The sequence below is a fragment of the Notamacropus eugenii genome, chromosome 1 (genome assembly GCF_028372415.1).
Source record: "Notamacropus eugenii isolate mMacEug1 chromosome 1, mMacEug1.pri_v2, whole genome shotgun sequence".
NCBI classification, from domain to species: domain Eukaryota; kingdom Metazoa; phylum Chordata; class Mammalia; order Diprotodontia; family Macropodidae; genus Notamacropus; species Notamacropus eugenii.
Window position 1 is genome coordinate 484,678,402 of NC_092872.1, and position 22,986 is coordinate 484,701,387.

At 40.4% G+C, this 22,986-nt stretch overlaps 2 protein-coding genes across 8 annotated transcripts in view; one reads left to right on the forward strand and one right to left on the reverse strand.

Moving 5' to 3' along the window:
• Positions 1-3,727, reverse strand: part of DDX31 (DEAD-box helicase 31) — an 87,514-nt gene extending 83,787 nt beyond the window's left edge. For 3 of the 6 annotated variants that reach the window (XR_011972242.1, XM_072632801.1, XM_072632796.1), the window contains exon 1: positions 1,677-2,229. Coding sequence is in view for 5 of the 6 variants with exons in the window: in XM_072632801.1 (XP_072488902.1) it covers positions 1,677-1,790 (114 nt within the window). In the remaining variant the exon portion in view is untranslated. Of the gene's footprint in view, positions 1-1,676; positions 2,230-2,836; positions 2,924-3,682 lie in introns of those variants that run through there. The other 3 variants (XM_072632800.1, XM_072632799.1, XM_072632797.1) reach the window with 3 other exon arrangements.
• Positions 3,040-22,986, forward strand: part of GTF3C4 (general transcription factor IIIC subunit 4) — an 83,760-nt gene continuing 63,813 nt past the window's right edge. The window contains exons 1-2 of one of the 2 annotated variants that reach the window (XM_072632794.1): positions 3,040-3,499; positions 21,126-22,949. In XM_072632794.1, the coding sequence (XP_072488895.1) occupies positions 3,122-3,499; positions 21,126-22,949 (2,202 nt within the window). In that variant the 5' untranslated portion in view covers positions 3,040-3,121. The remainder of the gene's footprint in view (positions 3,500-21,125; positions 22,950-22,986) is intronic. The other variant, XM_072632795.1, reaches the window with a different exon arrangement.

Sequence of the window (22,986 nt, forward strand, 5' to 3'; positions counted from 1 at the left end):
ATATATGTGATTATTTGGGAAAAGGGAGAGAACTAAAACTCAGGGATCAAGAAAGCACTGACCATCCTTGTATGATACAGAAAAGCACTTTGTAAAATGCTACATAGATATGAGCAATAATCATCAGCATAATCCAGGACATATTTTATCATCTTATTGATATCAGCTTACTATGAGATACTCTCTCAAAATACTTTGCTAAATCAATATTTATTATATCTTCAGCATTCCCCTCATCTATGAACCCATTAGAATTGTAGACTCTCAGGGCTGAATGAGACTGAAAATTTAGTTCCAATTTCATTTTTAAGTGAGGAAAGAGGAAAGGAAGGCCAGGGTGGTTAAGTGCCTCTTAGATGCCTTAACCTGTTTAGAACTGTTGAAAGGCACATAAAAATACTTTGTTCACTTTATCACCAAGGACAATGAATGCCTTTTAAATTATCAACACCTTGCCATAATAGTATCTTTTAAATGGAGAATCTTCTGTCTGTAACAGTACTTGGTACTTCATACATTTCTCAAATATTTGTATCCCTATACTTAGAACAAAGTCAGGCACAAAGTAAGCGCTAGTACACACTTGCTGACTAATTGGCCACACCCAGAAGCACTTTTAAAATGAATCTGTGAAGCCAGCCACACTAGAAGTGGATAATCTACAAAACAGAATCACTCCCTTTTCACCAATGGAGAAATAGAGGCAGAAAAGGTTTCAAAATCATTTACACAAAAGCAAACTGGAGAGCAATAGCAGAATAGAAAGATTTCAGCTTTGAAACTCAGTCCACCTTATCTACATGACAGTAGTGAAGAGGAAGAAGAACTGTGTATTTGATTCAGAAACAGGCTCAAGTCCTGACTTTCCCCACTTCTGACTATGTGATCTTAGTCAAGTCACATCCCCTCTTTTGGCCTATGATTCCCCATCTATAAAATGAAAAGTCTGGACTAAATAACTTCTAGTTCTGACATAATGTAAATCAATCTCAGGCTATTTTGCATATACAAATCATGGCTGATACCTTGAATATAACTGAAGTTCCTAAAAGTTAGGACAGAGAAATAGCGTTGGGTGTCAGAAGACTGGGGCTCTTAGTTTTGACTCTATCACTAACTTTCACGGTGACTCTGGGTGAGTTGTTTCCCCTCAAAGGTCTTTAGCTCCCTCATCTGCATATGGAAGAAATGAGACTAGAAGATCTTTAAGAGTCCTTCTAATTCTTACATTCCACCATTTTACAATCTTTTAAACTTATGTTTGGTTTTATAAATATGCAGCTGAGACCCTACCTGAGATCTAATTTTATAACTTACAAGATCATAACAAATATAGAGCTTGAAGGGACCTCAGAGACTATGCAATGCATTTTTTACAGATGAGGAAACTGAGGTGCGGACAAGTTAACTGATTTGCCTAAGGTCACCAAGGCTGTAAGCGAGCGTTAGGAGCACGCCGGTCTCTTTAACTCCAGAACCAGAGTTGTTTTCCACTGTACTACCCAGATGAAAAACTAACAAACAAGGCAAGGAAGGGAGGTGGGGGTGGTCTGGGGGGGAAAATGAAAGAGTCAAGCATATTTCAGATTACTCCTGATCAAATCAATGCAAACAGAATGGATATCTCCTGGTATTACAAATAAATACCATCTCAACGATTGAAAGCAGAGTCTTACCCTTCTCTCCTCGGCTCTGGAGAATCTAGGGAACTTCTTGCGCTCTGGGTGGTGAAAGCCTGGGAAGGTCCAATCCTCTGAAATATTGAGAAGTAAACCTTCATCTGCTGCCATAGTCTGTCCAAGGAGAGCGGGCCGGCTATGGGGAAGAAGGGTCAGTGGATCTAAATCTCAGAGAAGAGCCAGCTCAGCCGCTCCAGGATGTAGCCGCACGGTGATCAGTTCCAGGAGTCCTCCAGTCCACATGTCAGTGAGTGAGAGCAGTCCTGAATAAGAGGAAGGACCCCGGCATAGCTGCCTCCAACACTTCCTCAGTCACTAAGTCACTGAGACACCTTGGCTGCCACTCTCCTCTCCCTCCTTCTTTTGCTCCAGTGACTTTCCTTAAGAAACAGAACTAAACAAACAAGTAAATTTCAGTGCTCCTGAGTGTCTGGAAGCGTCTGCGTGCCTGCGGAAAACACGCAACAGAGAGAATAATGCAGTTGTGTGTTTTTGTTCAGGGCAGGAACCTAGCCTTGCTTGATGGTACAAGCCGTGGTGGTAAAAGCCCTCTCCATGGGGCGGGGAGGCTAGTGTAGGGATGCCTAAAGTTTTCTTTCTGCTTTGTTTCTGATGGATTTCTTGGTGGTTTGGCAGGAGTTTTTCATCCTTCCTTCTTGCCCAGGGTTCAAAGGGGATGGTTTACACACACACACACACACACACACACACACACACACACACACACACACACACACACACACACACACACACACACACACACACACACGGTCCTCCCCATCAAAGAAAAGGAGAAGAAATAAAAATGACTCCATAGAAGAGGTGATGTCTGTAAAAATACTGCATTCCTATGACCCAGGGACAGGAGAAAGCTCTCTTCAGAGCTATGCCCTTGACGCAGAGCCTGAAGGAGCATAATTATTAATAATAATCCTCCAAAGGATCAGGGGCACCCCCTCCCCAGAAAGTGATCCGCACTCTAATAAGAAAGACGCGTGGGTCACTCTTAGTTTTCACCCTGGGCTGAAGAGTGGTCCCAGGGGAGACAAGAGGAAGGGACGACTGACTACTATTTATCCAAATTTTCCTTCTCTGGGCCACTTGCCATTCCACCTGATCTCTGTAAGGATGCGCCTGGAGCCTCGACCCCTTCTTACCCTCCTTCCTCTCCCCCTCCAACCCCCAACGCAAACTATCTCCGAGAAGACGTGCTTGGCCTGCGGCAGTTCCACAGAAAGAGGACACCTTCTAGGCAGGCAGTGCGTTAGTCGCCTAGGCCCGGGTTTGGTTGCTAGGCAACAGCGGGGTCCTCCCTGGCTCGGCGGCGCTCCGGGCCGCGGGGAGCCGGGAAGAAGAAGGGGGGGAGAGGGGGCGGCTGCTGCGGCGGTGGCGGCGGCGGGAGTTAGCGCGGCCCGGGCTCGGGCCTTACCGCTCCAGGGAAGATGTCGGGGTCGGACGAGCCCCAGGTGATGTCCGCGGCGGATGAGGCCGAGCCTCAGGAGGAGGAGGAAGAGGAGGAGGAGGAGGAAGGAGAAGGGAAGGAGAAGGAGCCGGCGGCTGCGGCTCCGGGGGCAGCCGGGGCGGCGGGGCCCAGCGCCGGCTTCGGGCTGGTGGCGGCGCGGCGGGAGCCGGCCGTGAAGCTGCAGCATCCCGTCAGCGGCCTGGAGCCGCTCTCCTGGTCCGAGGACCACCGGGTGTCGGTCTCCACCGCCCGCAGCATCGCGGTGCTGGAGCTCATCTGCGACGTGCACAGCCCGGGCCAGGACCTGGTCATCCACCGCACCTCGGTGCCCGCCCCGGCCAGCAGCTGCCTGCTCAAGGTAAGCCCGGGCTCCCCTTCCCCGCGGCCCGCCTCCTCCCCCCTCTCTCCCTGCGTCCTGCCCTCCCTAGTTTGGGATCGGTTTGTCGTCCCGTCACTCCCCCTCGGGCAATCCCGGTCCCTGCTCCCGCTCCTTCCCGCTCCCCCCCACTCCCTTAATCCACAGCTGCTGTGGAATATTTACCAGGAGACTCGACCAGAGGCACTGGCCTGGTTCTGAGTAAAGAACCGGTTGTGTCTGCCCTCTAGGATGGTTCGGCAGCTGTTTCCACTCTCCCTCCCCCGCCCCTAGGATGCCCGACTTTTCCCCCATCCCACCCGCCCTCCTTCGGGAAACCTGCCCCCAAGCTTTGGCCCACCAACAGCTCTGACTCCACCTGTCTTGTCTTCTTGCAGTCAGTTTTAACAGTTACTGGCTCCCTCCCACCCCTGCTGAGCCAACCCTAGACCTAGCACTGTTGCCTGCCACTTCCTATTGTCTGGGACTGGCTCCTGAAAGGCAGGCCCAGAGCTGCCTTTGTTTACTCCAGAGTGAGCTGCTCCTTTTGCTTTTGAGGAAGGATTTTGACCCTTTGAAAAATTGCTTCGACGATCTCAGTAACTTTAGTTATAAAGTTTTCTGCGCCTCAGTGATGGGCAGATGCGTAAAACACAATGGACCACAAATAGAATGCTTTCTTCACTTTGCAGTAAAAGCAAAACTCAAATGATCCACAGCTACAGATTGATTTACACTTACGGTCCAAAAGTAAAATTTATGAAGGCATCACATTTCACTTAGGGGGTACTATGTAGATGTGTGGCTTTAACCTTCTGGGCAATCAGTTCTAAGTCTTTATTCAAGCATTTATAATCATGGTTATAAAATTTTAGAAATGTAGATCCTTTTGGTTCATATTCTTAATTTAGTGCTTCTTTAGCTAGGGATTTTACTCTTCTCTCCTATTTAAAAATCCTCTTAATAGTCTGGAGAAATCAAGGAAGGCTACTAGTACACAGAACAAATTCCTTGTAAAAATTCATGGATGGACTTGGGTGAGAGTAATAAGGGACGGACAGGCATGGATAGGTTGCAGTCTGCACCCAAATATATGAGATTGCAGATCCCCTTAAGTATTTAAGATCATATACTTACTCTTCAAGATTTGAAAGTTCAAGAACTCTACCTTAAAAATAAAAGTTTAAATTATTTAATATTTTATACCTGGTACCTGTGGCAGTCATCTTAAATGTTACATGGGGACATTGAACATAACTTCAAGAGTATTGCTGACTAGTTTCTAAGTTAGCTTATTAAATAAAAAACAATGTTAAATTTTAAATTGGTAAAGACATACTATTGAACATGTTGGCCTTGGGGGAGATATGAGTAAACTGATTGGATCTAAGTATAAAACAGTACAATTCAAAAAGTATCTTGAATGCCTAGCAGTGTACTACAAATTATACAAGAGAAATGAAGGTAAAAGATGTTGTCCTTTGTTGTCCTTACTCTCAAGGAGCTTATAGTTGGGGAGACAAAATGCCTGAAAGGAACAGTTTTAAACAAGTTGCACTCTAGACCCCATTTTTGTAGGACTAGAAAGTTTGAAAATTGCTTTTCTTTCAATGACCATATGAGGTGGAAACTTCAAGTATTGTCTCAATTTTTGGCAGATAAAGAAACTAAAATTCTGTGGGATTAAGACTTGTTCATGGTCAAACGTAGATAAGGGTCTGAAGTGGGATTTGAACCCAAGTCTCTTCAGTACAGCCTACATACTCTGCCTTCCATTAAATCATAATAGCATGACAAAAAAATGTTTACTTAAAGGGAAGTCAAGGAAAAGGAAAAATTTAAAAGGCTTAAGATTAGTCAAGGGAGGCTTTATGGAGAACATAAGATTTTTTGGGGCTAGATCTTAGGAAAAAATATAGAATTACTTGTCAGAGAAGTAGAAGGGCATACCAGTGGTAAAAAAAAATTATTTTATGCAAAATCATTATCAACATTAACAGCTTATTGTTACATGTACATAGGGGCAGCTGGTGACTAGTGAGAATGTTGGATCTAGTTTTCTTTCTTCCCCAATTCATCTCAGCATCATCTCCCATCCTCTCCTTTTCTGCTTCTATCCCAGATAATGAAGTGACCCTTCTTGCCAACACCAATCCTTTTACTTGTACCATATGTGCATTGATCTCATCCCCTGCCACCTCTTTTCAGAAGTTTGCTCTTTCTATCACCTTCCCATTCTTCTTAATTTTCAACCTTTATCCAGTAGCTTCTTCCTTGGTGCCTACAAATATGTCCACCTCTTCCCCATCTTTAAAAAACCTTAAGTTGACCCTACCATCTCCCCAGACTATTAACCTATGTTCTCCCTTCTCTTACTTTGAGAGACTGTCTCTACACTTGTTGCCTCTACTTTCTCACTTCCCTGGATGCCTCATAGGCATCTCAAATCCCACACGTGTTCAAAATGGAACTCATTTTTTTTCCCTTTAAACCTACTTCTCCTGATTTCTCTATAACTGTGTAGGGCAGCACCATTCTTCCAATAATCCAGGCTCACAACCTAAAAGTCATCCTCAACTTTTTACTCTCCCATTGACCCATATCCCATCAATGACAGTTCCATCTCCTCAATATCACTTAAGTCCTTGGTGTTGCTTCTTACATCCCAACCACTCTAGTTCAGGCCCTAGTCATTTCTTATCTGGACTATTGTAGTAGCCTCTAAATTGGTCTCCCTGCATCCAGCGTATCTCCAATCTATACTTCACAGGGCTACCAAAGTAGCACCCATTGCCTTTAGGATAAAATAGAAACTCCTCACTCAAAGATATTCACTGTTAGGCTCCCCCCATTTTTCCATGCTGAATACACTTTGGTCCTCCTCACACATTTTATACTCTAGTCAAACTAGCTTGTTTGCTATTCCCTGTACACACTTATCCCCCTGTACACTCTATCCCTCACTTAGGAAAAGCCTATAGGTGAGCCCAGGCTGTCCCTTGCATCTGAAATGCTCACCCTCATCTGCCTCTTGGAACTCCTATCTCCTTTCAAGGCCCAACTTAAGAACTAACTTCTTCAAGAAGTCTTTTCTGATTAACACAGTTCTTAGTATCATCTCTCCACTCATTATTGTGAATTTATTTTTTATATATCCTGTATTTATTTCTCTGTGAATGTTTTATCCCTTTAGTAGAATGCAAGATCCTTGATGGCAAGGACTGTTTCATTTTTGTGTTTGAGTTCCTCACACCAGACACAATGCCTGGAACATGGTAGAGGCTTAATGAATGCTTCTTGACTGATTTTGTTTTTACTAATTCCTTCCTGAAAGAGTGATTTTCCTGCCTTAATCTCTTGTTCACAGAATCACCTTAAATTTATAAAGAAGCTTTCTTCTAAGCAGTTGAATATCATCCCTAATGAATTTCATATTTTTTCTCATTTATTCTCACATTTCTCTGAAATAAGGAAAGCCAGACTCTGTCCAAGTCAGTATCAGAGACTGAGAGTTTGAAAGTTGAGACTGTAGTTGTTTTCATTCACCTTTTCCAGACTATTATCCCTTTTTTCTTGTATGCCAGTTACCTCTGTACTAGGTGGAAGACCTCTGAATTGAAACATAGTTTTTTTTTTTAACATTTGTTTCAAGTCTGTAATTTATTTGGATAGTTTTAATACCTTCTTACCACTGAATTAGAAGCAAAAGTTGACAAAGCGGGAGTTGAACTACATAATAATTTCTGGTAGGCGTACTAGATTTACAGCTTCCTTAATAAAAGCTCTCAGATTTACTGTTGTAACAGTTGTCAGTTTGTAACAGTAACAGTTTTGTGTCAGATATGAGGAGTGCCCTTTTCAAAACTGTCATGAAAGAACCTGTAATCTTTGTTGACTTCAGTGTTATTCATAACAGAATGCCTGATCTTTGATGATGACTACAATAAAATAAATTACAGCTGTCCACTGGCTTGTGGGATTTAATTTGGGGGTGGGATAGGAAATAGGACTCAATTACTAGAGCCTTAATACTCAAAGGGGTTATAGGTTCTGTCCAGTAAGAGCATCAGTTAATCAAATGGAATGCTTACTATGCACCAGACACTGTCAATACAAAGAAAAAGCAAAAAATATTCCATTTTCTCAAAGAGCTCAGCATCAGGTCATAGGATTAAAGTGGGGCCAGGTGGAGCTGAGATGGGGAGGAGTGAGGTGATGAGAGAGAAATTATAAGGTATGGAGGTAAGAAATGTCACATATAAATCAGTATCTACAAGATACATAGTCAGTAGGTAGAAGGTGACCTTAGAGTGGAAAGCCCTAGCAGCAGTGGAGAACATGAAAGACCTCTGACAAAAGGTAAAATTTGAACTAAAAGTTAAAGGAAGCCAGGGAATCTCGGAGATGGCATTGAGGAGGGACAGAATTCAGCAATAAGAGATAGTACAAGAGTACAGAGTCAAAAGGTGAAATGTCATGTGTGAGCAACAGCAAGTTAGTCAGTGTACCCTTCACATAAAGGCTGAAAATGGAAGAAGGAACCAAGGCTTTCAATTGCAAGTTTCTAAAGGGCTTTGAATGCCAAATGGAAGACTTTCTATTTGATCCTGAAGATAATACGGAGCCATTGGAGTATATTGAATAAAAACATGACATGGTCAAAACTTCACAGTGTTAGCTGCACCTTCACTCATTCCCCTTGGCTTAATGATTGAAAAGGGGGAGTTGGAATACTTCTTGCTATCTTATGATGAAAAATGCTATCTAGCTCCAGAGAAAGAATTGATGAAGTCTGAATGCAGATGGAAGCATACTTTTTCTTTACTTTATTTTTTCTATTTTTGTCTGTTTTGTTTCACAACATGACTAACATGGAAATGTGTTTTTGCATGACAGCACATGTATAAACCTCTATCAAGTTGCTTTCCTTCTCAATGAGGGGAGGAGAAAAGAAGGAAGTGATGGAAAGAGAAAATTTGGAACTCAAAAATTTTTTTTAAAAAGATGTTAAAAATTGTTTTTTTTTTTTCCCATGTAATTGGGGGAAAATAAAATATTAAAATAAAAAGGCATGCTCCTTGCTCCCATTGCCACTTCCAGGTTCTCCCCCTAGAAACATTCAGTAACTTTTTCACCTCTGAGGTTCAGGCAATCTGTATCTATCACCCAATTGTAATTCTCATAATTCTTGTCTGTTGACTTCCAGGTCACTGCCCTTTCCTCCTCAACAAGTTTAATACTTGGCTCACAATTTTTTCTCTCTTCGAAATGCCTGCTCTCATACTAGGGAACTTCATCATACATATTGACTCTCCCTCAAACATCCTAATCACTCAGTTCCCCACCTCAGCCACACACAAAGTTGGTTGTACCTTGGATCTTGCCATCATCCCCAAATGTACCAGCTCTATGTTCAAGATTTTCCAAATCCCCTTATCTGACCATAATTTATTGGCTTTCCATTTCTTCCTCTGCCTTCCCTTACCAAACCCAACTCTTTAGTCACACCATAACCTCCAATCCCTCACCCCCTCAATTCTCTCCAAGGCCATCTCTTTGTTTACCCTTTGGTGAATCAGTTCCACTTTACACTGCCATCTTGAATCCCTACTTACTTTATCATATCACCTGCCAAACCTCAACTTTATCCACTGTCTTTGCTCTTACATGTGCTACTGAACAAAATTGAAGAAAACCATACAGTTGGTTGGACTGAGTCTAGTACAGATTTATGTTACACAACAACCTCAGCTGGTAAGTTAATAACTTATCTGAGATCAAGTTTGAACTCAGGAGAATGAGTCTTCCTGACTCCAGACCCAGCGTTGTACCACCTTGCTGCCCCGCTCTCTTCTTAACACTTCATAATCTGCCTTCTGACCTTACCATTACACTGAAGCTGCTCTCTGCAAGATTACTAGTAATCTCTTAGTTGCTAAAGCCAATGACATTTTCTCAGTCCTTATTCTCCTTTACTTCTCTCTGTAACCTTTGATATGATTGATCACTTTCTCTTCCTTGCTACTCTCTTCTCTCTTGATTTTTGGGATGCTATTCTCTCCTGGTTCCCCTCCTCCATATCAATTGCTTCTTCTCAAATTCCTTTGCTGGATCCTCATCCATATCATACCCTCTAACTGTAGGTGCTCCACAGAGTTCTATTCTAAGCTCTTTTCTCCCTCTGTACTACTTCACTTGGTGATCTCACCAGCTCCCATGGATTTAATTATCATCTCTATGCTGATGATTTTCAAATCTGCCTATCCTGCCCCATCTTCTCTGATGACCTCCAGACTCATTTCCAATTGCCCTTCAGACCTCTCAAACTGGATATCCAATAGATATCTTAAACTAAAAGTGTCAAAAAAAACCTCATCCTTCCCCTTAAACCAGAGGTGGGGAACCTGCAGCCTCAAGGCCATATGTTGCCCAAAACATCCCCATTATAAAAGGATTTGTTCTGTAAAACTTGGACTCAGTCAAAAGGCCACACTTCAGGACCTAGAAGGCTATAGGTTCCCCACCTCTGACCTAAACCTTCTCCACCCTCCATCTTCCCAATTATTGCAGAGGGCAGCATCATCCTCTTAGTCTCTCAGGTTCACAACCTTAGAGTTCTGTTCAATTTCTCACTATCTCCCATCACCTACTCCCCAACCCCAATCTATTTCCAAGGCCTGTCAGTTTCACCTTTGCAGCATCTTTTGAATTCTCCCCTTTCTCTTCTAACACTGCCATCACTCTAGTGTAGGCTTTCATCACCGCATGCCTGGGCAATCTATCCTGCATTCAGTCACCAAAGTATTTTTTCCTAAAGCACCTATTAACCATGTCACCCCTTTAGTTAGTAAACTCCAGTTGCTCCCTGTTATCTCCAAAATCAAACAAAATCTTCTTTTAGCATTCAAAACCTTTTATAACCTAGGGCCTCCTCCCCTGCATCTTTTTAGCTTTCTTACATCTTATGCCCTCATATGCTCTTCAATCAAGTGACACTGACCTCCTTGCTGTCCCTGGAACAAGACACTCCATCTCTCAGCTCCAAACATTTTCTCTTGTTTCCCATGCCTGGAATGCTTTCTCTCCTTGTCAGACTTCTTGGCTTCCTTCAAGTCCCAAATAAAATCCCATCTTCTAAAGGAACCCTTTCTCAGTCTCTCTTAAATCTAGTGTCTTGAGCTTTTAAATTATTTCCTATTTATCCTGTATTTTTATCTTTTATATCAAAAGTGTCAAACCTGAGAATGGACATGGGCTTGCAGAACTTTGGAATGCTTCCTCAGCCAGATTAAAATGTAATTGGGAAATATTAAAATAAATAAAAATACAGTATAAAATAGCTAATATTCATTTGTGGTTTTCTAGGTCATTATGGGGTCAGCATAGATCTGTTTCTATTTCAGTGTCACATCACTGCTGTATATAGCTTGTTTGTACATATTTGTTTGTTTGCTTGCTCTCTCCTCCATTAAATTGTGAGTTCCTTGAAGGTAGGTACTATCTTTTGCTTCTTTTTGTATTTCCAGTACTTGGTAGTACCTGGTACATAGTAGATTCTTAATAAATGCTTATTGACTGACTTAATGGAACCTTAGCTAAATCACTTTGATGACTGAGTGGAGGATGGGCTAGAGTGGAGAGTGCAGGGAAACTAATTAAAAGGCCATTATAATCTTAGGTAAGAGGTGATGAGGATCCATATTAGGGTGGTTGCTGTTTGAATGAAGAGAGGTTTGAAAGATGTTGTGAATTCAGAAATAGCAAGATCTGACAATGGATTAGATAGATGGGGTGAGTGAGAGTGAGGAATTGAGAAAGAATGAAATTGAGGGCCTAGATGACTGGAAGGACAATGATACTCTGAACAATAATAGGAAAGTTGAGAAATGGAGGGAAGATAATGAGTTCTGTTTTGAACCTGTTGAGTTTGAGGTGTCTATGGGATGTTTAGTTCAAAATGTACAATAGACAGATTCAGAGAGATTAGGGCTGGGAAAATTTGGGAATCATCCGTATAGAGCTGACAATTGAACTCATGGAAATAGAAGAGACAGGATCGAAAAAAAGAGGAGAGGGCCCAGGGCAGAGCCTTCAGGGACACGCACAGTTAATAGGCATGGCAAGGAAGAAAATCCATCAAAAGAAACTGAGAAGTAGTAGTAGGATAGGCAGGAGGAGAGTATTGGGAGAACATAGTAATAAAAACCTAGAGAGGAGAGAACAATTTCAGGTGAATGATGAGGTCAGATGCCAGATTGCAGAAGGTTTAGAAGAGGGTGAGAAGAGACTGTAGATGCCTTTTTCAAGGAGTTTAGCTGAAAAGAGGAAAGGGGATATATAGCTGGAGTGTTTGGTAGGAGGATCTGGTGAGGGATTTGTAAGGATGAGACTCAGCCATGTTTGTAGTAAGCATAGAAGGAAATAATAGAGAAAGACTGAAGATTAGGAAAGGTTGGAGAATATTGTGGGGCAGTCTACTGGAGAAGATGGGAGAAGATCAGAGGTACATGCATGGAAAGGGATTGGCTTTGGCAAGCAAAAGGGCCACAGCATCAGCATCATCAAAAACTGGAGGGAAGGATGAAATGGACAATAGAGGACTGACATCATTGAGTTGTGAGGTGAAGAGGGTGCACTCCCAGCAAATGGCCTCAGTGTTTTTAGTAAAGTATGAGTAAGAATTCCAGCAGAAAGGGTGGGTACAGGGAATGGTATGGGAGACCTGAAGAGAAGGAAAAGTTTAAAATAGCTACTGTGGTTCAAGGGAGAGGGCATCAACTAGGGGAAAACAATGGGATTGCCTTGTTGCACTGAGGGCCCAGAGTGAAATAAGCTGATAAGAATTTGTTAGGTCAATTTAAAAATAATAATAAATTTTTTTAAACTCATAGTATTCTTACAAAGAAGTTTCAAAACTTGACTCAGTCTCTAGTCCAGAGCTTACCTAAGTAATACTGGAAAATCTTTATTCTCTACTCTTACTAGATATTAACCTGGGTAAATGAATGAGTTTACATTTCTTGTTAAATTTTATATGCATATCACATCATATAAGCCATCATTTCAATTGGCATTCACGTTAGAGGAACTATGATTGTATGGAACATGAATGCTAAATTGTCTCTGCAGAACTAAAAGAGGCCCCTGTGGGTTTAACTGTAATATATTGACAGGAAATGTGAAAAAATCAGTATTTGTCTTTTGGTTTTTGTGTTGATGGTAGTCCTTGGAATTTAAATCTTAACTACTTAAAATGTTTCACTGTTGGCTGTGTCCCCCCCAAAATGAACCTTCCTACAGTGCAATTTTCACTTAGAACTCTGCTTCAAGGTGGTTCTTGCTCTGTAAGTCTGTGATTCATGCTGCAGAAAGAAGCCCTGTAATGCTAAATTGAGAAGAGAGCTAAGAAATCAGATAGTCCAGTACTCTCATTTTGCAATGAGAAACTGATGCCAAGAGATGTAAAGTGACTTGTCCAGCAATAGACAACCAGTTAGTTTCAAAGTCTGGGAGAGAATCTGGGTTTCCAGAGTCCTAGCCCAATGATCTTTTTATTTCAGAGTTACATATCCTTCTTTAAGAAAATCTGATTCATAAAACAGATATTAGGAGACATGGTTGTCAACATTATAAAATTATTTACTGGTGAGGACGTTGCAGGGAGTGTTGCTGTTCAGTTGTTTTCAGTTCTGTGTATCTCTTTGTGACCTCATTTGGGGTTTTCTTGGCAAAGATACTGGAGTGGTTTGCCATGTCCTTTTCCAGCTCATTTTGCAGATGAGGAAAACTGAGGCAAACAGGGTTAAGTGACTTTCCCAGAGTCACATAGCTAGTAAATATCAGTGACTAGACTTGAATTCAGAAGATGAGTCTTCCTTTCTCCAGGCCTGGCCTTCTATCCACTGTACCACCTAGCAGCAAGGAGTGAGGAATCTTTAAAAGGGCTGCTGTCTTTGTGTATCTAAGTGTTGGTTTACAGATTTGTTACTGATTTTTTGGCTGAGGGAGGTAGATGGGAGTGAAAGCAAGATGATTTTATCAGCTCTTGAGAAGCATTGTAGTAGAGTACAAATTGTTATCCTTCGAATCCAATGAGAGTGGGGTTCAAATCTCAACTAAAATGTGCTGGTATTGTGACAAGGAACACTAGTCACCTCCATTCCATAAACACTTATTAAGCACTCTAGAATGACTCATAGATAGCACTTTAATATTTGCTAAGTACTTTGCATACATTAGTTCATTTATACCTATAACCCTGTGAGAGAGGAAGGAAAGGTATTATTCCCATTTTACATATGAGAAAAGAGGTTCAAGTGAGAGATAGACCAGAAGAATAATCACAGATGATTGGATGTCAACTTCTAAGAAGGTCTCTGGAATGACAGATTCTGTGCATGGTTCCATGCCATTTAAATTTTTAATCATAGCTGGCATACTTATAAAATTAGCAAATGCTACAAAACTGGGATGAGCAGCTAACATGTTGGATCTTAGGATCTTAGTACTTCTCAACAGTCTAGAATACTGGGCCAAAACTAAAGATTTTATATTTATCCCTATTATATTCCATTTGTGTTCAAAGAATTAACTTTGTAGATAGAAATAGGGAGTGCATAGCTAGCAAGAAGTTAATCTAAAAAAGATCTCTACATCATAGAGAACATCAAATTCGGTATGAATTGGTAGAATGATATAGCAACTGAAGGTAATAGTATATACCTGTACTTTATCCCAGTCAGACCATATCTGTGGTATTGTGTTCTATTTTAGGAAAGACATTGATAAGCTGGACAACATCCAGAGGAGTGACCAATCTGGTAAAAGGTTTTCAAATAATGTGGGATGAGGATATTTAGCCTGGAGAAGGGTATTTGAAGGACTGACTTATGCTTGGACCCAAAGGACAGTACTAATTAGTAGGTGGAAGTTGTAGAGAGGCAGATTTCAGTTGTGCACTGTCCAGTTTGGCTAGATTGTAAAATTAAGGAAAGTAATGTGAAATAAGATAGGTTGAATTATTGGATTATGGAGGGGATTTTTGCCTTCCTGATCCTCAGTTTCCTCATCTATAAAATAGGAATAATTGTAATGATCAAATAAGGTAAGATATCTAATGTATTTTGTAGATATTATAACAAATACATGTTAGCTTTGGAAGAAAAATTGTATCACCAAGCTTATCTAATATTTGAATGCTTCCAGTGACAGGGAACCTCGCTACTCTATAAAATAGTATATTCTGTTAATGAGTAGCAGTAAATGTTAGTAAGTGCGTCCTGTATTGAGCCAAGATATTCCTCCTGGTAATTTCCAACAACTGTTTCTTACTTTTGTTCTCAGAAACTACACAAAATAAGTATAGTTACTCTTATATGATAATAGTCTTTCAGGTTTTTCAAGACATTTATCTCATCTGCCCTAAGTATTCCCTTGTTTGAATTGAACATTTTTAATTCCTTCAACTGTTGCTCAGGTGAATTCGTTTTCACCTCTCCTTTGGACTTATTCCAGCGTGCCAGCGTTCTACTTAAAATGTAATACTCTGAACTGAACACGTCCAGATGTAGTCTGATAAGTATAGGTACAGTAGAACTATTACTTCCTTTGATCTGAACATTATTTTTATTAGCATGCCAAAAAAGAATTCATTAGCATTTAAAATAGTTTCATCCTACCATTGGCTCATTGAGCTTATGATCAACAAAAACTTCCAAGTCTTTTTCATGTGAACTACATTTGACTGTATCACTCATTTTTGTGCAGTTGATTTTTTTCTTTACCTGAAATGTAGACTTTATATTTGGTGCTTGGGTGGATTAGTGATTTCATAATATAGGTACTCCTTTCACCAATGCATAATGTTGTCCCTCTATTCCTTTTCATCCCATGTGACTTTTATCCTTGCTTTTTTTATAAATTCCTCAAGGACAATCTACCTAAGATTCAGGAGACCTTACATTTGTATTTCTAACATCTCATATTATACTACAATATACTACAACACAGGCTACTTCCCCGTTATCTACAAACATGGCTGTGTCTCCCCCATACATAAAAAACCTTCACTTGATCTGTTGATTCTCATTAACTATCTCTCTGTATCTTTCTTCTCTTTTGTGCACATACTTCTTGAGGAGGATATCTAGTGCCTGTACTTCCTTACCTCCCATTCTCTTATTAACTCTCTTCAGTCTGGCTTCTGACCTCATCATTTAATTGAAACTGTGCTCTCCAAAGTTATCAATCATCTCTAAATCAACAAATCTAATGGCCTTTTCTCAACCTTCATTCTTCTTGACTTTTCTTCAGCCTTTAGTACTGTTTATCACCCTTTTCTCTTTGATGCATTCTTCTTTCTAGGTTTTCATTTCTTAGTTCTCCTATCAATCTGATTACTCCTTCTCAGTCTCTTTTGCTCCACTTTTATCCAAGTCACACCACATTGGTTTCTCCCAAGAGTCTGTCCTGGCCATCTTCTGGGCCAGCTTCTCTTTCCTTGGTGATCTCATCAGCTCTAATGGATTGAACTATCATCTCTATCCTGATAATTCTCAGATCTTTTTATCTAGCCCTAACTTCTCTCCTGACTTCCAATCTTGCATCTCCAGCTGCCTACTGGACATTCTGTACTAGATGTCCTGTAGACATCTTAAACTCAACATTTCCCAAACTGAACTTATTTTTCCCCTCAAACCACGTCCCCTACTAAATTCCCTATTACTGTTTAAAGTACCACTATCATCCCATTTATCCAAGTTCACAATCTTGGTGTCATCTTCAAATCCTTGCCCTCACTCACCATATTTAATCTGTTGCCAAGTTCTGTCAATTCCACCTTCACAACATCTCTCTTCCATACCTCCCCCTTTTGTCCTACCCTGATGTAGGCCCATATCACCTCACACCTGGATTATTGAGGTACTCTTCTTGATGGTTTCCTTGCCTTAAGTCTCTCCCTTAATCCATCTTCTAGTCAATTGTCAAAGTGGTCTTTCTGTTATTTCTGCTGAAGGATAATATTCAGTTCCACTAGGTAGGTGATTCTTGGTTGCAATTCTAGTTCTTTTGCCTTCTACAATACCATATTCCAATCCCTCCATGTAGAAGCTGCTAAATTCTGTGTAATTCTGACTATGGCTCTATGATATTTGAATTGTTTCTTTCTGGCTATTTGCATGCAGTATTTTCTCCTTGACATAAGAGCTCTGGAATTTGGCTATAATATTCCTGGGAGCTTTCTTTTGGGGATCTTTATCAGGAGGTGATCAGTGGATTTTATCATTTTCTCTTTTACCCTCTTAAGCTAGCAGGGCAGTTTTCCTTAATAATTTCTTGAAATATAATGTCTAGGATCTTTTTTTTTGAACTTAGCTTTCAGGTACTCCAGTAATTCTTAAATTGTCTCTCTTGTGGATCTATTTTCCAGGTCAGTGGTTTTGCCAATGAAGAGATTTCACATTTTCTTCTATTCAGTCTTTTGATTTTTTTCTTGATGTGTCTTGGAATCATTAACTTCCGCTTGCCCAATTCTAATTTTTAAGGAATTATTTTCTTCAGTGAGCCTTTGTACCTGCTTTTCCATTTTGCCAATTGTACTTTTTTAAGGAGTTGTTTTCTGCAGTGAATTTTTGTACATCTTTTTTCATTTTTTGTGCTTCCTTTACCAGGCTATTGACTTTTTCCATGATTCTCTTGCATCACTCATTTCTTTTCCCAATTTTTCTTGTACTTCTCTTATTTTATCTTACCCTCTCCTTTTTGGGCTCTTCCAGGAGTGTGTTTGGGGCCTGAGACCAATTCACATTTTTATTTGGTCCTTCCCATGTTAGGTGTTTTGACATTTTTGTCCTGTATTGTGTTTTGATCTCTGTCACCATAGTAACTTCTACGGATCAGGTTCTTTTGTTGTTGCTGCTGCTGCTTTTGCTCATTTTTTCCAGCCTTTTTGTCTTTTAATTTTATGTTAAGATTGGGCTTTGCTCCTGGCGCGGAAGGGGCACTGTCCCAAGTTTCTTGTTGTACCAGGGGTTCTAGACCTTGCCACTGGCCTACCATCCCAGGGGCATGGGATCTTGCTGCTAGCCTGCTGCCCTGACCTGAACCAGGGCTCAGGGCCTTGCTGCTGACTTGCTGGGGGACAGCCTGTTGCTGGCTTACCTGAACACTAACTGCACTGAATTATACTTTCCTTTTACCCAAGTGAGACAAACCTTTCCTGCCAACCTTTTAAGTTGACTTGGGCTGGAAAATTGTTTCACTCTGTCCTTTTGTTGGCTATGCTGCTGCCAAATTCATTTTCAGGCATTATTTTATAGTTGTTTGGAGGTAAATTTGGGAGAGTTCAGGTGAGTTTCTGCCTTACTCTGCCAAAGTGGTCTTTCTAAAGTGCAGATCTGAACTGTGTCATTTCCACACTCAGTAAAATCTAATGGCTCTCTATTGCCTTCAAAATCAAATATAAAATCCTTTGGATAAATAAATGCTTATTACCTTGTCTCTGTTTGACTTTTAAAGTCCTTCATAATCTGGCCTCTTTCTACCTTTCCAGTCTCCCTACATTTTTATCCTCTCTATATAGTCTCTGATCTAGTGGACACCGGCTTCCTAGCTCACTCTAAGAACAGCATTCTTAGAGCACATTTAAAATCATTTGTATTGATTGTGCCCATGCCTGGAATATTCTCCTTTCTTTTCTCTATTTCCTGAGTTCCTTGGCTTCTTTCAAGTCTCAGATCACCTTCTACAAGAAGCCTTCTTCAGTCCCTCTTTATTCTAGTACCTTACCTCTGAGATTTTCTTCAATTTATCTTGTAGATATCTCATTTTTAACATAATTGTTTGCATTAAATTTAGAGTTCCTTGAGGACAGAAACTGTTTTTACCATCCTTTGTATCCCTAGTAAAATAAACACAGTGCCTGGCATAACAAGTGTTTGATAAATTCTTGTTGGCCTGTTCACTTAGCTGTCTATTAGCTGTCTTCACATTTATCCCTACTAAATTTCATCTTGTCTGGTTCAGCTTATCTTTTCAGCCTAAGGAGATAATTTTGAGTATTGATTCTGTCATCCAGTGAATTAGCTGTTCCTTCTAGCATCATATCATCAGTAAATTTGACAAGTATATCTTGTACATTTTCATCTAAGTCATTCAGAGAATGTTGAACAGGACAGGGCCAAGTATAGAGAGGCCTGTGACTTAGCACCAAAATGTGCTTCTGTGTTGCTATTGATTCATTAAGCAACACTCAGTGGGTAGGGTTGTTCAACCAGCAACAATTACACTTAATTGTGCTTTTATTTGACATCTGTTTACAAAGATATTTTGAGAGAGTTTGTCTCATTCACAAGGATATTGTGAGAGATTTTATCACAAGCTCATCACTAGAGGTCACCCAGTTAGGAAGTAAGTAAAAAAATTGAGATTCAAACCAAATTTCTCTGACTCCAATTCCAGCACTCCTTGTTCTGTACTATTCTTTCCATTTCTTGTACAGATAATTTGAAGTCTGAATTCATTAGACTTGTTGAAATCAAAACATACTACAATGACAACACTTCTGTTCTGCCAGCACAATAATTCTGTCAATGAATGAAAATAAGTTCATTTGTCAGTGTTTATTTTCCATGATCACTGCACACTTTTCTAAGCACTTAAAATCCTTTTGTTTAATTCTCTGTTTTAGAATTTATCTAGGGAACAGCCTGGGGCTTTCCAGAATCCTTCTTTTCTCCCCCTGTTTGAAAATTGGTGATATTTCTTAAGATATTCCCCATCTTCTGGAGCCTTTCCTAATCTCTCACTTATCAAAGTTTAATAACAGTAGTTCTGTTATTACACTCATCTTCTTTCAGTACTCTAGAAAAATATGCTCTGTGCCTGGAGATGTTAATTGATTTAAAGTTGTTGGGTATTTTATTTTCTTATATTGGGGCTGTAATTTCATCTAAACTATGTTTATTCTACCCTTTTCAATTAAAGAATTTTTTCTTGATGAAAAAGATGGAAGCAAAATTGGGTGAAGCAACCTTCTGTGAGGTTGCCTACGCTGTCATAATGAACAGCTGACCTGCCTCTTAACTCTTGTACTTTTTCTTGCTTCACATATAGATAATGTTCAGATATTGTTGTCCTTACCGTTTTATACAGACCTCAACTCATTTTGGTCTAATCTAGCCTTCTTGACATTAATTTTAGCAGATTTGTGCTACTCTTTTGTATCCAGAGGATTATAGGATTTAAAGTTAAATGTAACCTCAGACCATTTCCCTCATTTTGTAATTAATGAAACTCAAGACTGAAGAAATTAAATAACTTGTTGGAGAGGACAACCAAGGAAGTTAGTAGCAGAACTCGGATTCAGATCCAGGCTTACTGCAGGCCGTTTCTACTACACCCTACTTGTTCTGTACCTCTCTTTCCATTTTTTGAACATATCTGTGGCCATCAGAGAGTTCCTTGTTACAGGGCAGGGTGTATTAAGTGTGAAGTGAATGATACATACAGTAAGAACTGTAAGTTCAGAAGATGGAGAGATGATTCAGGGTTAGAATAGTCAGGGAAGCTCTTGTACAAAGACATGAGATTTTAACTGAGCCTCCAAGGGTGGCTGGGAATTGGCTAGGCAAAGATAGTGAGGGAGATCTTCCGCATTTGGGGAATAAGAATGCATAGGCTGTGTTTGGGGGACACTGAATAGACCCAATTAATTCAGGTTAGAGGTCACCTATAATAAGGCCATGGGAAAAAATAATAAAACCAAGCCATTGAATTCAGGTGTAAGAATAATTTATGAGTGAAGTTTCCAGTAAGAAACTTAGAGGCAACATTTAACCACAAACCACACTTGTCATTGAAAAGTACTCATTCTGCTACTGCCCCCTGAGGTCAGATATGCTCTAGGAAGATTTTTGTTCCCTAAAGGAATGTAAAACATCTGACACTTAGCTATATCAAGGAAACATGCCTTTTAATGTACTTAATGTTTTGTGTTAGGCCTAGCTGAATGCTGTGTTGGTATTTGATGCCTATTTTTTTTTTATGGCACTAAGGACCAGCTAACCATGTGATTTTCCTCTTCAAGATAAAGGGGGAGGCCAAGTTGTTACTAATACTTACTGTTCATTTAAAAATAATAATAGCCGACCTGGGATAAGTAATTTTAGTTGATCCTTGGAGAATGTAAGTATACTATTCTTTTTTTAAATATTCTTTTTGTTGGTGCATTTGATCTTACCATCGTAGATGAAGGGGGGGGGCACCACTCCTCCCTCACAGATTGAACCTAAAAGATGACAAAGAATGACAATTAAACAAAAACATCTGATTCATTGAATTCATCTGACATTACATACAATGATCTGTCCCCATATCTCTCTGTTAAGAGGGGAATAGTGTATTTTATTTTATGTTCTCTTAGATTTTCAGTTGTTTTTAGTTATGTCAGAATTTAAAGAAGTACCTTTTTTTTTTTTGAGTGCCCAGTTTGCCACAAAGAAGTAGAAGCAATATTGAAGGTATTCATTCATCTCTAATCTTAATGTGAATCACTTGATTCATACTAAATGATACTGTATATTTTCATTAATCTGAGTTAGTTTTTAAAAATCTGTTTTTTCCCCCTCAGGTTGGTTCAAAAAAGGAGGTTGCTGAATGTAAGGAAAAATTTGCCACTTCTAAGGACCCCACAGTCAGTCAGAGCTTCATGCTAGATAGGGTATTCAATCCTGAAGGAAAATCTTTGCCACCAATGAGAGGATTCAAGTATACCAGCTGGTCCCCAATGGGCTGTGATGCTAATGGGAGATGCCTGTTATCAGCATTGACCATGGACAATCGATTGACCATCCAGGCTAACCTCAACAGATTACAGTGGGTACAGCTGGTTGATCTAACTGAAATCTATGGAGAGCGCCTTTATGAGACCAGCTATAAGCTCACCAAAAATGAAACCCCTGAAGGAGATCTTGGAGACTTTGCTGAGTTTCAGAGGAGACACAGCATGCAGACGCCAGTACGGATGGAGTGGTCAGGCATTTGCACCACCCAGCAGGTCAAGCACAATAATGAATGCCGTGATGTCGGCAGTGTTCTCCTAGCAGTACTTTTTGAAAATGGAAACATTGCAGTGTGGCAGTTTCAGCTCCCATTTATTGGCAAGGAATCCATCTCTTCATGCAACACCATTGAATCAGGGATTACCTCTCCTAGTGTTTTGTTTTGGTGGGAGTATGAACACAACAATCGAAAGATGAGTGGGCTCATTGTGGGGAGCGCTTTTGGACCTGTTAAAATTCTTCCTGTTAACCTCAAAGCAGTTAAAGGCTATTTCACATTAAGGCAGCCTGTTATTCTATGGAAAGAAATGGACCAGTTGCCAGTGCACAGCATTAAATGTATTCCTCTTTATCATCCTTATCAGAAGTGTAGTTGTAGCTTAGTGGTGGCTGCTAGGGGATCCTATGTGTTTTGGTGTCTTCTTCTGATATCCAAAGCAGGTCTGAATGTCCATAACTCCCATGTCACAGGACTTCATACACTACCAATTGTTTCCATGACTGCAGACAAACAAAATGGTACAGTATACACATGCTCAAGTGATGGAAAGGTGAGACAGCTGATTCCCATTTTTACAGATGTTGCATTAAAGTTTGAGCACCAGTTGATTAAGCTATCAGAAGTATTTGGCTCAGTGAGGACTCATGGGATAGCAGTGAGCCCCTGTGGTGCATACTTGGCAGTCATTACAACTGAGGGCATGGTCAATGGTCTCCACCCTGTTAATAAAAACTACCAGGTTCAGTTTGTAACTCTCAAAACATTTGAAGAGGCAGCAGCTCAACTCTTAGAGTCTTCAGTTCAAAACCTCTTTAAACAGGTAGACTTATTAGACCTGGTGCGCTGGAAAATTTTAAAAGATAAACATATCCCTCAGTTTTTACAAGAAGCCTTGGACAAAAAAATTGAAGGTTCTGGGTCTACTTACTTTTGGCGTTTTAAACTTTTCCTCCTGCGGATTTTATACCAGTCAATGCAGAAAACCCCCTCAGAGGTCTTATGGAAGCCCACTCATGAGGACAACAAAGTCATAATAACTGACTCTCTTGGGTTGGGCCATGCTGAGGAGGAACAACAGGAAGAAGGAACTTCTTTCAAACAAATGAGCAAGTCAGGTGGTCATGAGAGAAACAAAGAAAGAGATGCTGAAGATCTAGCTGACAGCTCACCCGTCCAATCTGGAGATGCAGGTCGTGAACCAATGGAAGAAAAACTCCTTGAAATCCAAGGAAGAATTGAAGCTGTTGAAATGCACCTAACTAGGGAGCATATGAAGAGGGTATTGGGGGAAGTGTACCTGCACACATGGATCACTGAGAACACTAGCATCCCCACTAGAGGACTCTGTGACTTTTTAATGTCTGATGAAGGCTATGATGACAGAACAGCTCGGGTAGGTGATAACTGATGACAGCAGTGACACTGTGTGA